We start from the raw sequence: 14,691 nt of genomic DNA, 5'->3' as shown, positions 1-14,691 counted from the left end.
TTGCTAAAATAGTATAATGTTGAAAAATATATCTGGTTATATATCTTTCATTAATGTAGAACTCACAAAAATCTGCCAGTGTATCCTTGTAGTAACATAATAGCTCCCAAAGACAGTTCTGTGGGAACTATGCTCAGGATTCCAGAATAACAAGAGCAGCAATTATAAAAGATAATTGAGAATGTTTTAGCATGGTAGAAGACTGACTTACTTGTTCAGAATAAATGATGATTTAGCCTTGGAATCACTCACAGGGTCTCTGAAGGTTACATTTTGGTCTACTTTAGTGGAAATAGCTTTTCTTCCCCGTGTCTTTGTATTTCTAAGAAGCTCTTTTTTTTCTAACTTCTCCTGGAACTCGTCAAGAGGAACAGGGTCTGCAGATAGAATTTTCATTCGTTTATAGTATTTCCAATTATATTCGTTTCCCCCATTGTGTACATAGACAAGACATATACACACTACATTTTGCAACAGAGATTATCATCATCTATAAATACTTGGCACTAAGATCAAGCGTCTGATCAAGCCCAAGATGGGGTGCAATGCCTCATCTTGTCAGCTTGGATCTTGTTTGTCTCCCTTGTGGGGACCATGAATTGGATTCAATTGGATTTTAAATTTGATTTTTGGAGCAAGCAAGGAATGGATTTGGGTTTGTTTGGTCCATTCTGAGAATTGGCTTTTCAACTTTAATAATGGAGTAAAAAATTTTTTAAAACAGGATTCCTTTTTGGTGTGAAATTTGCCATGATACTGAGAAAGCGCCCTGCTTTTCTTTGAAGAATGCTATAGAGTCGGAAATATACATCTCAACTGACATACGGGACCACCATTTAATACCTTCTTTTGTACTGTCTGAAGGTGTCAGCCTGGAGTCCTGGGTAGGGATTTGAAATAATGTTTTCACTTCTGACTCAGAGAGTACTAGAAAGGATGGACAGGAGGGATAACTTGGTGCACATTGGCATTGCAGCCTAGTGACAGTCCAGCCCAACATCTACGTAGGCTGATGAAGTCAAGGTGTTGCACGAGATGTTTGTGAGGATGGTTTCCCTATGTCATTCCATAACATCATCTCATCAGTCTGACCCACGCATTCCTGTAAGATAGTAAGTTAGGGTGACCTAGACTGGGTATTGAATCTTCAAGGACATTTGACATTTAGGAAGGTTCGACAAAAAGTAAAAGGTTTATTTGTTTATTTATTTATTGTCACAAGTAGGCTTACATTAACACTGCAAGGAAGGGGGGTATCGCAGTTAATAAAGGAAATTTGTCTATTGAAAAGACCTTGGATCAAAAGATCAAGATGCAAGATGCAGAATAAGTGTGGGTGGAATGAAGAAACAGCAAGAAACATTGGTAGGAGTTGTTTATAGGTTACAAAATGGTAGTGATAATGTAGAGCATAGCATAAATCAGGTATTTAGAGATGCACGTAACAACCTTGAGGGATGATGCGTGGTCATAATATGATAGAAATTAGCATCAAATTTGAAAGTGATGTAGTTCAACCTGAAAGTAAGATCTTAAATCTAAATAAAGGAACTACAAAGATATGAGGGACAAATTGACTGTGATAGATTGGGAAACTACATTGAAAGCAATGACAAAGGACAGGCAATGGCTCGCATTTAAAGAATAAATTAATAGTTGACAACAAATTTACATCCCTTTGAGGTACAAAAACGCAGGAAAAGTGATCTGACCATGGCTGACAGTTAATGATTGTCAAAAGTTGTCAAAACAAGTAGTGAGATTGAGGATTGGGATTAGAATTCAGCAAAGGAGAGCCAAGAAATTGATAAAGAGAAAATAGAATATGAAAGTAAATTAGCAAGAAACATAAAAACAGACTGTAAAAGCTTCTATAAATAAGTAAACAGAAAAAGATTAGCAAAGACAAATGTGGGACCATTACAGGCAGAGACAGGAAAAGCTATAATGTAGAATAAGGAAATGATAGAGAAACTAAACAAATACTTTGGCCTAAATTTTCCAGTCTAGTCCACCGCGGGAATTGTCACAGGCAGGATGGAAAATTTGATGGACCAGTCAAAGGTCTGTTGATTTTGGGCACAAATTTTGGTCCCATGGTGTTGTGGGATCCCATCCTCTATATCTGTCTTCACAGAGGAAGATACAAAAAAGCTCTCTGAAATACTAAAAAACCAAATGAGATTGAAGACTTGAAAGAAATCAGCATTAGTGAAAAAAGTAGTACTGGAGAAACAAATGGGATTGTAAGTTGATAAATCTTGTGGCAGAGTGTTCAAAAAAATGGTTATAGAGATAGTGGATGCATTGGTGGTCATCTTTCAAAATTCTGTAAATTCTAGAATGGTTCCTGCAAATTAGAAGGTAGCAAATTCACTATTTTAAAAAAGGAGCAACTGTAGGTTTCTTAGCCTGATGTCAGCAATAGGGGCAATGTTAGGATCTATTAGAAAGCATGTAATAAATAACTGAATATATAGAAATAATGGTAGGATTGGGCAGAGTCTGTATAAAAATTATGCTTAACAAACCTGTTACCGTTTTTTTAGGATGCAACTAGCAAAATAGATAAGGGAGGACCAGTGGATGTAGTTTATTTGGATTTTTAGAAGGCTTTCGATAAGATTCCACACAAGAGGTGGCAAAATTACAGCACTTGGGATGGGGGAGTGGGGAGGGTGGGTGGGGGGTGGAATATGGTGACGTATATTGAAAACTGTTTAACGGACACAAAACAGAGAGTAGGAATAAATGGATCACTCTCAGGTTGACAGGCTGTGACTAAGATCCTCAAGGACCCAACTATTTACAATCTATATCAATAATTTGGAAGTGGGAACCAAATGTAATACCAATGTTTGCTTAAGACACAGAACTTGGTTGGAATCTGAGTTGTGGGGAGGATGCAAAGTGGATTTAGACAGGCTAAGTGAGTGGGCAAGAATATGGTAGATGGAATATAATGTGAAGAAATGTGAAGCTTTGGTAGAAGTAACAAATGCAGAATATGTCTTAAATGGATGGACTGGGAAGTGTTGATGTCCAAAGGGACTGGGGTTTCCTTGTTCATAAGTCATTGAAAGCTAATATGCTGATGCAACAACAATTAAGAAAGTGAATGGTATGCTGGCTTTAGAGGATTTGGGTACAGGAATATAGAAGTCTTACTGCAGTTGTATAGAGCCTCGGTGAGACCACACCTGGGGTATTTTGTACAATTTTGGTCTCCATAAGGAAGGGTATATTTGCCATAGAAGGAGTGCAATGAAGGTTCGTCAGACTAATTCCTAGGAATTACGAGGGGAGGTTGAGGAGATTGGGCCCATATTCTCTCAAATTTAGAATATGAGAGGTGATCTCATTGAAGCATACAAAATTCTTACAGGACTCAACAGGGTAGCTGCAGGAAAGATATTTCCTCTGGCTGGGGTCTAAAAGCATGGGACACAGTCTCAAAGCAAGAGATAGTCATTTACGGCTGAGATGAGGAGAAATCTCTTTGCTAAGAGGGTCGTGAATCTTTGCAATTCTCTTTCCCAGAGGGACATGGAGGCTGAGTCATTAGGCGGAATTTTACTGGCATGTCCGCCTGAGATTTGTACAATCCCGCCTGAAGCCAACGGAGAATGCTGTTCTCCGAGCCTTGCCCGCCTCCAGAATCGGGGCGGGCGTGCTGGTAAAATTCCAGCCTTAGTGTCCAGCTTGCGTGAAAATGGGAGAGTTCCTGATCTGTATTTTGGACGAGTTTTCATGCCCCATCTTATGCACTTAGTCATTGAAAAAATGGTGTTTCCAACTGCTGCAGGCAGTGGGTTGGGCTTAATTCACCAGCCAGCCTGTAGAGGGTGTGAATGTGCATGTCCAGACACCTGATTCTGCACATGTTCAATAGCAGCAGCAGAGGTCTGACAAACAGAGAGCTGTCAGGTCCCTGCTACTGCAGGCAGCCTCAACTAGCCCTCCCCACCCCGCAATTACGAGCCCTACAACACATGGGCATCTAGCCCCCACCACCCAGACCAATCGGACATTTCCTCCCCCCGTCCGATTGCAACTGCAGAGCGGCAGTGGTTCCCCCTCCACCCTCTCTGGTCCGATCCCGCTGCAGAGTGTGCAGCAGGCTCCACTCCCCCCACACTCCCTCTTCCCATCGAGCCGGCCCTTCATACCCTGCCCCCTTAGGCTCTGCCCCGTAGGCCCCACTCCCCATAGGCCCTGACCCCAGCACTGCCCAGTGCCAAGGTGCCCGGTGGGCATTGCCCAGGTTCCAAGGTAGTATGGTGGCACTGCCAAGGTGCCAGTCTGGCAGTGCCCAAAGGGCACCGTCCCTTGCCATCAGCCTCTCCAGGGGGCCTCAATGGCCTCCAGTTCTATCCGAGAGGCCAGCAGGACTGTTCCCCATTCATGGGGAGCAGGTGTTTTCCTCACCGGAGAGAACCTCCCCTGGTGAGGCCATAAAGACAAGTGAGCCCAGACAATTGAGCGCTGGGCTCGCTAAACACACGCAAATCGGAATTTCAATATATTTAAATAAATTATTCAGCCTCACGTCCATTTCCGGCGAAAGACTGACCTCACCAGAAATCCAGCTCTCATAAAATCGCAAGAGCCGAGAAATCAGGGGTGATCCTGATTTCTCGACTCTCGTGTGATTTTACCAGCTCGCTCGCCCATCGTTGGGCAGGGCAGGTCGGTAAAATTCCGCCCGCCCACTGAGTATATTCAAGATGGAGATTCCTAGATATTAAAGACATCAAAGGGATATGGGGATACGGCATGAAAATGGTATTGAGATAGTAAATCAACCATGATCTGCTTTAATGCTGGAACGGGCTCAAAGCACTAAATGACCTTTTTCTACACCTATGAACCAGTCTATATTCCTAGAAGATGTAACCAAGTTTCAAACTATAGTTATCCATTCCTTTCTCTGCATATATATAAGCTCTAAATTGCATATCAGCAGTAGACATCTTTATAGTAGAAGATAAAGCTCAGCCTCAGCCCCTCTGCTAACCCAGAAACTGAGAAAGTACTTTCCTATGGTCATTCCCAGACAGGTTTCCCAATAGAAATGGGTTGTAGGCACATTAGATGCTGTGACAGTGCCACCTTATTAAAATTTTAAAGTTTAGAATTTATTTATTAGTGTCACAAGTAAGCTTACATTAACGCTGCAATGAAGTTACTGTGAAAATCCCCTGGTCGCCACACTCCGGCACCTGTTTGGGTACACTGAGAGAGAACTTAGCATGGCCAATGCACCTAACCAGCACATCTTTTGGATTGTGGGAGAAAACCGGAGAACCCGGATGGAAATCCATGCAGACACAGGGAGAGTGTGCAGACTCCGCACAATGACCCAAGCCGAGAATTGAACCTTGGTTCCTGGTGCTGTGAGGCAGCAGTGCTAACCACTGTGCCACTGTGCCACCCCTATGCCGCACTACTATAACTTCTTAGATGCAATATTGGGTAAAGCATGGCAAGCTATGATTAAGTGTTGCTGAAGCACCTAACAGAGAATGGCTAACATTGGGCTTTTACATTTCATAGTGATGCTACAAGATATTTTCTCTTTTCACTTCTCGATGTGTGGAAGTGGCGGTGAGGCTGGCCCAGAAGCAATTTTGAACTGGCATGGGAGCAGCGATGGGACGAGCAATGAGGTAGTATTTCAGAAAGGATGGAGAGTGTTTTTTGGGGGGGGGGGGGGGGGAACGCTGGTGGAGAGAGTTGAGGGATGGTGGAGAGAGTCAGTGGTCCAGATCTCTGAGTTCAATGGGGTTCGAAGGCCTGGAGGTTGGCAGGGACCTGAGGCCTGGAATTTGGCAAGGGGGTGTGGGGTAAGAGATTAGAATGAGAGATTGGGTGGATGGAGAAAAGAAATTAGAGAGTGGAGGGGGGGGCGTGTACAGTCTGGGCACCAGGTTGTGGGAGGGAAAGAGTTTGGAGACCAGAGGTTGTTGGGGAGGGGGGAGAGTTTCGAGACCAGAGTGAGAAGGAGGAGAGTTTGGAGACCAGAGGAAGAAGGGGGAGAGTTTGGAGACCGGAGGGGTGGGCAGAGAGTTTGGACATCAGAGGGAGAGGGAAGGTGGATGGGTTTGGAGACTGGAGTGATAGAATATCAACCTTAGATCTTGAGGCTGGGCGGGGGGGGGGCGGGGGGGGGGGGGTGACAGGAGAATGGAGGAGAGGATTTGGACTCCGAGACTGGGGTGAGGGAGTGTTTAGTCCCTGGGATTGGGAGGTGGATGTATGGAAAGTATAGACCTTGAGACTAAAATGAATTAAGAACTGATGGGGATCAGGTGTGTGCTCTCATGCATGTACTGTGAAGTGGACAGATTTTTTGGTCTAAACGGAAAAAACAGAATAAATTCAAAATTATTTGAGCAATTAATTTCCTTGTATTTTCCAAATCAGGCTGCTGATTGAATCGGATAGCTTTAAGCACATTGGATAGCTTTGAATGTGCTGGATAATTCTGAACGCACTGGATAGCTTTGACTGTAGGATAGCTTTGAGCGCACTCTGTGTCTTTAAGCATCTTCGTCATTTTACGTCAAATATGGCAAAACGCTGCTGATTTGCACACAAACTCATTCCAAATTAGAACATTTGATGTCAAATGATTGCTGATAATTTGTGAGCACATTGAATTAAAAAATAATGTCAATGTTTTTGGGTCGGGACCATTCTACAGCTGCTATTCTTTGTTAGCTTTGAGTATTCCTACCAGTCAACTTATTGGTGCTGGTAAAGAAAGCTTAGGGCATTTAAACAATGACAATTGCCACTGAAATCCTAAGTGTCAGCAGGAAAAATAAACAACAAGAGCCTATGAAGGATCAAAAAACCTACCTTTAAAATCTGTGAGCTTTTTAAAGGGTTACCTTTAGTGGTCTCCATAAATGTGATTGGGCCAAAACAAATGTTGGAAAACTGCAATGCATTGTTCCCTTCCACATTTTACATAGGATAGCAGATGTCCAGCTGGTTGAGATGCCAGCTGTTTCCAGCAAATCCCCTGCTCCTCCAACTACATTGGCAGCCCCAGAAACTCGCAAAGGTTATGGTAACAAATCTCATTCCTTTAATACTTAACATTTGGGTACAATCTAGGTTGTTTGGAAACAATTATCAGATTATTGTTCTCATGAAGGCTGTGGTTCTGAAGAATGTTTTCCATCATGCATGTGATGAGCTTTTGCTATCCATTTTAAAAGGTGGAAAGATCATCCAGCTTCCTAAAAGAAAAGCAAAATACCATGGATGCTGGTAATCTGAAATAAAAACAGAAAGTACTAGAAAAACTCAGCAGGTCTGGCAGCATGTGGAGAGAGAAACAGAATTAGTGTTTTGAGTCTGTATGACTCTTCTTCAGAGCTTAAGAGACGGAGAAATGAGATGGATTTTATACTGTGTAGGAGGAGTGGAGTAGGTGGAACAAAGTAGAAGGTCAGTGATAGGTATGAGCTAGGAGAGAATGCACAAAAAAAGGTGGCACGGTGGCACTGTGGTTAGCCTGCTGCCTCACAGCACCAGGGACTCAGGTTCAATTCCGGCTTCGGGTCATTGTCTGTGTGGAATTTGCACTTTCTCACCATTTCTGTTTGGGCTTCCTCCAGGTGCTCCGGTTTCCTCCCACAGTCCAAAGATGTGCGGGTTCGGTTGATTGGCCATGTTAAATTGATCCAAGTGTCAGAGGGATTAGCAGGATAAATATCTGGGGTTACGGGAATAGGGCCTGGGTGGGATGTGGTCGGTGCAGACCTGATGGGCCAAATGGCCTCCTTCTGTACTGTAGGGATTCTATGATTCAAAGATGTTTCGGGCACAAGACAAAGGACGTATTAATGGCAGTGTTAAGGACTATGGAAGGTGCTGATAGTGTCATTAAGTTAAGATAGTAGAATGTGTTAATAGGAGAACAAATGTAAAGCTCAGTGAAAGCAAAACTTAAGAAAAAAGTGACAGATGGCCCGATTGAGAAGGGAGGTTGTATTAGGATAAAATACTTTGGATTTAAGAAACAGGTAAAATTGAGTAGAAAGTTCACAGACCATAAGACATAGGGGCAAAAGTAGGCCACTTGGCTTATCGAGTCTGTTCCACCATTCAGTGAAACAATGACTGATTTGATATGGCAATATTCAACTCCACTTTCCCGCCTTATCCCCATAACCCTTGATTCCCTTACTGATTAAAAATCTGTCTATTTCAGCCTTCAACATACTTAATGGCCAGCCTCTACAGCCCTCTGTGGCAAATGATTCCACAGATTCATTACCCTCTGACAGAAGAAATTCCTCCTCATCTTTGTCTTAAATGGGTGACCCCTTACTCTGGAATCATGGCCTCTGGTCCTCAACCCTCCCACAAGGGGAAACAACCTCTCAGAATCTACCCTGTCAAGCCCCCTGAGAATCCCAAATGTCTCAAAAGCTCACTTCTCATTCTTCTAAACTCTAATGAGTTTAGACCAAACCTACTCAACCCTTCCTCACAAAAAACATCTCTCCATACCCGGGATCAACCTAGTGAACCTTTTCTGTACTGCCTCTAATGTCAGTACATCTTTCCTTAGATAATGAAATCACAACTGCTCAGAGTATTCCAGATGTTGTCTAACTAGTGTCTTGAATAGTTTTAGGAAAACTTCCCTATTTTTATACTCCATTCCCTTTGAAATAAAGACCAACATTCCATTTGCCTTCCTCAATACCTGCTGAACTTGCATGCTGGATTTTTGTGATCTATGTACAAGCAGCCCCAAATACTTTTGTGCTGCAGCTTTCTGCAGTCTTTCTCTATCTAAATAATATTCAGTTCCTTTATTCTTCTCACCAAAGGGCATAACTTTGCATTTTCCTACATTATATTCCATCTGCCAAGTTTTTGTCCACTCACTTAACCTGTCAATATCCCTCTGCAGATACTTTGTGTCATCCATAAACTTGGCAATAGTACATTCACTTCCCTCACCCAAGTGATTAATATATATTGTAAATAGTTGTGGCCCCGGCATTGATCCCTGTGGCACTCCACTAGTTACAGGTTGCCATCCTGAAAATTCTCCTTTATTCCAAATCCGCACTCTTCTTTAGTTAGCTAATCTTATAACCATGCAAATATACTTTTGTTCTAAAGCGGAGGTTGATTCCCCCTTCTGAGAACGAACACCAAAATACCCAAAGAGGAGTATCTCGCTTGATAATCTGTAAAAGGTGTGTGTGAAGTGGTGTGACCTGCTCTTCAGCAACTCCTAGTGGTTAAACACAAAATAAATCCCTGACGCTCACTCTAAAATCAACATGTAACAAGTTATTTATCTAACAATGAACAAATTTACTAAACTATTAACACACACCAATAAAACAAGATTCTAATGGTATGCTGCTTCAATAAATACAATTCCCACTTATTAACAAAAAATAGAATTTAGTTACTCTCTAAATTACAACCAGGTTTTGTGTCTTCTGGAATATTCTGGGCCTTCTCTGTTGATTCTCCTGCCTGGAACTTCCTTCTACTTTGGTACCTTTGCTATTTAGATGGTGCTTTGAGCTAAGAACAGTGGCAGGTGACATTTGCTCTCTCCTTTTTGTCCCACTGCCCTCTTCTTTTAAACCTATGATGACACATCAATATTTCCCACAATAGGATTGGTCCTAGGTTGTCAAAACCATCAGATTTAAATTTAATAGATTCTTGGTATCTAAGTGCCTAATTCAAGCTGATTGGCTGAATTCAAAAGCCTGTTGCCTTGGTAAAACTGCCGCTTGGCCTTTTGATGCAAACTTTCCATTTGGGGTATCTTATGTACTTGCATTTTTTTAACTTTCTAAGCACAGAAAAAGCACCACCTTTTAAAGGGACCATGCAATGCTTTCTCCATAGCATTTTACAATTTTACAAACACCAATCTACAATTACTCTACCCAACTTTATAACACTATCCCCAACACCATAGGTTCCTACCTTATTAAGTGCCCTTTTGTGCAGTACCTTATCAAACACTTTCTGGAAGTCCAAGTATATTACATCTACTGGTTATCTATCTTTTGTCCCCCCCGCACCCCCCTCCCCGCCTTATGAATAAGGTGTTACATTGGCAGTTTTCCAATCTTCTGGGACTTTTCCAGAACTTAAGGATTCTTGGAAGATTACTGGTCATACGACACCAGGTTATAGTCCAATTATAGTCCAACATGTTTATTTAAAATCACAAGCTTTCGGAGCGCTGCTCCTTCATCACCTGATGAAAGAGCAGTGCTCCGAAAGCTTGTGATTTAAAATAAACCTCTTGGACTATAACCTGGTGTTGTGTGACCTTTCATCTTGTCCACCCCAGTCCAACACAGGCATCTCCACATCATGGAAGATTACAAATAGTGTATCCACTGTGATAACTTGAACTCACCATAAAGATAGTCAAATGCATTGTCAAGAGAACAGCCTTCTTTATATATTAAACAAACAGCAATAACTCAGCAAACAGTAAGAGCCGAGGTTTCGAGTACAGGAGCAGGGATGTGTTGTTGCAATTATACAGGACCTTGGTGAGGCCACACCTAGAGTATTGTGTGCAGTTTTGGTCTCCTTTTCTGAGGAAGGATGTTCTTGCTCTCGAGGGAGTGCAGCGAAGGTTTACCAGGCTGATTCTGGGGATGGCGGGATTGATGTATGAGGAGAGATTGACTAGGGTTAGGATTGTTTTCACTAGAGTTCAGACGAATGAGGGGGGATGTCATAGAGACATAAAATTCTAACAGGACTAGACAGGGTAGATGCAGGGAGGGTATTCCCGATGGTGGGGAGTCCAGAACCAGGGGTCACATTCTGAGGATTCAGGGTAGACCATTTAGGATGGAGGTGAGGAGACATTTCTTCACCCAAAGAGCTTCTGGAATTCATTACCACAGGAAGTAGTTGATGCCAAAACATTGAATGTATTCAAGAAGTGGCTGGATATAGGACTTAGGGCAAATGGGATCAAAGGTTATGGGGAGAAAGCATGATAAGGCTATTGAGTTGGATGATCAGCCATGATTGTAATGAATGGCGGAGCAGGCTCGAAGGGCCAAATGGCCTCCTCCTGCTCCTACCTTCTATGTTTCTAACTATGAAAATGGGAGCAACTAGAGCACAGCTCTTGCTTTCAGAACACTCTCTTGCAAACCCCAAAAACCAGCCAAAACTCACGCTGCCGAAGACATCACACGTGCATGCGCAAACCCACTAAAAAACATTGGTATCACATTCACATCGACAGCTGCTACTACAAGACTCCGTAACATCAACTATCTCTGTAGCTACTTCCTTTAATAACCTAGGAAGCAACCCATCAGGTCCAGGGAACATATTGGCCTTTAGTCCCATTAGTTTCGCTAATACCTTTTCTCCAATGATAATTATTGTATTTATTTCATCCCCCTTTCGCCCCTTGCTTATTTAGAGATCAGTGCCCTTAAAGATGGGCCTATATCTCTACTATCATGGCTAGTCTTCTCAACCATCCTCTTTATTCTGAGATTGAATGTTTACACATTCTGCCCACCATGTCCTCATCCATTTGAATGATGTTGAAGCCTCGGGTGAATGTGCCCTTGCTGAAATGAAGTACCAACTTCAGAAGATAATTCTGGTCTCACATTCACAAGCTAGAAGATGCTGCCTCTTGAGCATCTCTCCAGCATTCTAGTTGCTAAGGCAGCCTACAACAAGCAGGAATTGCACTGCAGTCATCAGAGGGCTCATGGCAGTGTACCTTGAGTCTGACAAAGCTCCTCAAGGAGATCCATCTCCAACAATGGAAAAACACCTTATGTGTCACTTCGAAGGTGATACTGCGAGGCTAGACTTGGACCAAGGCAGGCAAGGGTGTTCAACAGGTGTTAACGCTTTGTTCAAAACATGCAGTCCTAGGTGTTACCTTAATCCCCATTACACTGAGTCCTTACACCCTCAGTTAAAGATGCAGGGCTTCAGTTAACCTGACCTTTCAATGGACATAGATCATTTAATGGTAACCATCTTCACACATTTTTCTGTCAGACACGAAAAAGTCTCCTTTTTGACACCTTCAGTTTCCCATATTTGTCAGCCCTGGCCCTGGCACGGTGGCACAGTGGTTAGCATTGTTGCTTCACAGCACCAGGGACACGGGTTCGATTCCCGGCTTGGATCACTGTCTGTGTGGAGTTTGCACATTCTCCCCGTGTCTGCGTGGGTTTCCTCCAGGTGCTCCAGTTTTCTCCCACAGTCCAAAGATGTGCGGGTTAGGTGGATTTAGCTATGCTAAATTGACCCTTAGTGTCAGGGGGACTAGCTGGGGTAAATACATGGGGTTGTGGAGATAGGGCCTGGGTGGGATTGTGGTCGGTGCAGACTCTATGGGCCAAATGGCCTCCTTCTGCATTGTAGGATTCTATGATTCTTGCAATCCTGAAAATGCAGATACACCATGGAGCCCTCAAGGTTCCACTTTGTTGATAATAAAGAGCACAGATCAGTTGCATTGCATCCTAGGTCCTAGCCCATCATCTTCCCATCAAGCTAACAAATGAGTAGCAAGATCATGTTCAACAGTTATTTGGCCGCAATACATCTGCATATGGATGTAGCACCGCTGAGCTTGGTGCACATTTAGGGGAGGAGAGGCTAAGCAAAATGAACGGGCCAGTGCAGCATCCCTTCTTTTTAATGATAGCCTTGGGGCTACTGTACTCATGATGGACAGAGTGCTGGCACAAGGAGGTGGGAAGATGCATACACTTGTTGCACAACTTAGCAAACGTACTCTCGTAGAGTCAACAATGCGCACATGACTTCTTGAGTCCAGGCTTACAGATTGCAAACCCTCACGCATGACAGAGAAGTTCCAGGCAAGATTACTCTTCTCCATATGCATCCACATCTCTCCTTCTACATGACACCTTCAGCTTTCCACAATGCAGGTGAGTCGGGGGACCAGATGAGCTTCCATCTTACACAGCCAAGAATGAACATCACTTGAACATACAATGCATGTCGATAGATGCCTTGCATAAATGCACTTTATATTAAGTATAAGGCATCACTGATGTCGGTAATTAAATGAGAAGGGACACACCTGTGATGAGATGGCTTCACACAACATCAACCAGAGGCACATGATGTGAAATATGTCATAATTAGGGGACGTAACATGGTATATATAACATCTGATCAAGCACAATACAACTCACCTTACAGAGGAGGCATACGCAAGAGGGGATGCAGAATCATTGCAATTCTATTGGTGGAAAGAATATACATGTGGTGAACCCCGTGCTGTCATTGTGTCCCTAATATTTCTTGATCTTTCTAACCCTATTACTACATCTTGATGCATTCCTGTCATCTGCAGTGAAGGTGAAGGCAGCCTGCTGACTACTATACTCTGTTGTTTATAATGATTTTGCCAGCTATTCTCTGGAGAGCCAAGAATTGGAGGGCCCCAGCCTGCTTTGGGTGGCCTGCTGTGGGGCAGATATACCCTTCTCAGCCTGTAGAACTGGAGGTGATGGGATCTCAGGCAGAGGGGATTGGGATCAGCTGGGCAGTCCTGGAGTCACCTGGCTAGATGGCCCGGGGTGTCCAGCTGCAGGCCCTCATCCCTGTAGGTGCCTGAGGGCCTCTAGTTGACTCCTTGGGGAGAAGGAGCATCTGGAATGAGATCTAGGTGCCCTGGCCCCCTCTCGCAGAGCCATTGGTGGATGCCACCAATGCCTACAGTGATGGAATGCAACTCCTGCAGGAGCACCAAGGTCTCCATGGCAGTTGTCATCCTACCAATGTTGAGCTTTGTGTGCTGGCATGCTGGTACTGTTACCTCAGACTTAATGCAGACAGTCACCTCCATCATATGATACAATCTGTGGAATGCAGCTGAAAACCCTGCCAGTATTCTGATATACCCATGCCTGTTGCTGCACCTCCAATAACTGTGTTAAAACTGAGTTATGATGTGGAGATGCCGGTGTTGGACTGGGGTAAATACAGTAAGAGTTTTAACAACACCAGGTTAAAGTCCAACAGGTTTATTTGGTAGCAAATGCTATTAGCTTTCATTAAAACTGAGTTCACAGGCATGTCATCTGAATGGGACTCAGCAGAATCTTGGTCTTCAGCAGTGTCCTGCATATTGGTGATCTTGAATGTCCCAGCTTCTGTTTGCTGTGATGTGGAGATGCCGGCATTGGACTGGGGTGGGCACAATAAGAAGTCTCACAACACTAGGTTAAATCTGTTTGCTGTGGACCAGAATCTGTGCTGTACTCACCAGATTCCAGATCACCGAGCCTGCTTTAGATCGAGATCCTACCTTGGTGTGTGTCTCTTGTGCAGGTGGAGGATGATGGTGAGCACTATGATGGGTCTTCCACAAATGGGTCCTCGAAATCCTCAGACAAGATGTCTTTGGGGCTGGATATGAGGGGTTTGCTCCCAGTGTCCCTGGGACACTTGGCTGTGGTGTCTATGAGAGAGAGTAGAGATAATTAGTACATGGCAAGAGACTCCAAAACATAACATTGCACTCATAGTCTTGCTGTCTTGAAGGATCAGCTGATCATCTCATGTGGTTATGCGCCACGAACCTCACCGTCACCTCAAGCACGGTCTGGTCCTCTCAGATAACCCTCATACTGGGTGAGGGCCCTGATC

At 43.6% G+C, this 14,691-nt stretch overlaps 1 protein-coding gene across 1 annotated transcript in view; it reads right to left on the bottom strand.

Moving 5' to 3' along the window:
- Nucleotides 1-207: 207 nt before the first annotated feature.
- LOC144481086 (uncharacterized protein C7orf57 homolog) overlaps nt 208-14,691 on the bottom strand; it is a 97,005-nt gene continuing 82,521 nt past the window's right edge. Inside the window, exon 7 of the mRNA XM_078200725.1 lies at nt 208-377. Within this exon, the coding sequence (XP_078056851.1) occupies nt 208-377 (170 nt within the window). The remainder of the gene's footprint in view (nt 378-14,691) is intronic.

Source organism: Mustelus asterias, chromosome 2 (assembly GCF_964213995.1).
Source record: "Mustelus asterias chromosome 2, sMusAst1.hap1.1, whole genome shotgun sequence".
In the NCBI taxonomy this organism is placed as follows: domain Eukaryota; kingdom Metazoa; phylum Chordata; class Chondrichthyes; order Carcharhiniformes; family Triakidae; genus Mustelus; species Mustelus asterias.
The sequence above is the reverse complement of the archived record's forward strand: the minus strand, read 5'-3'. Positions and strand labels throughout refer to the sequence as shown.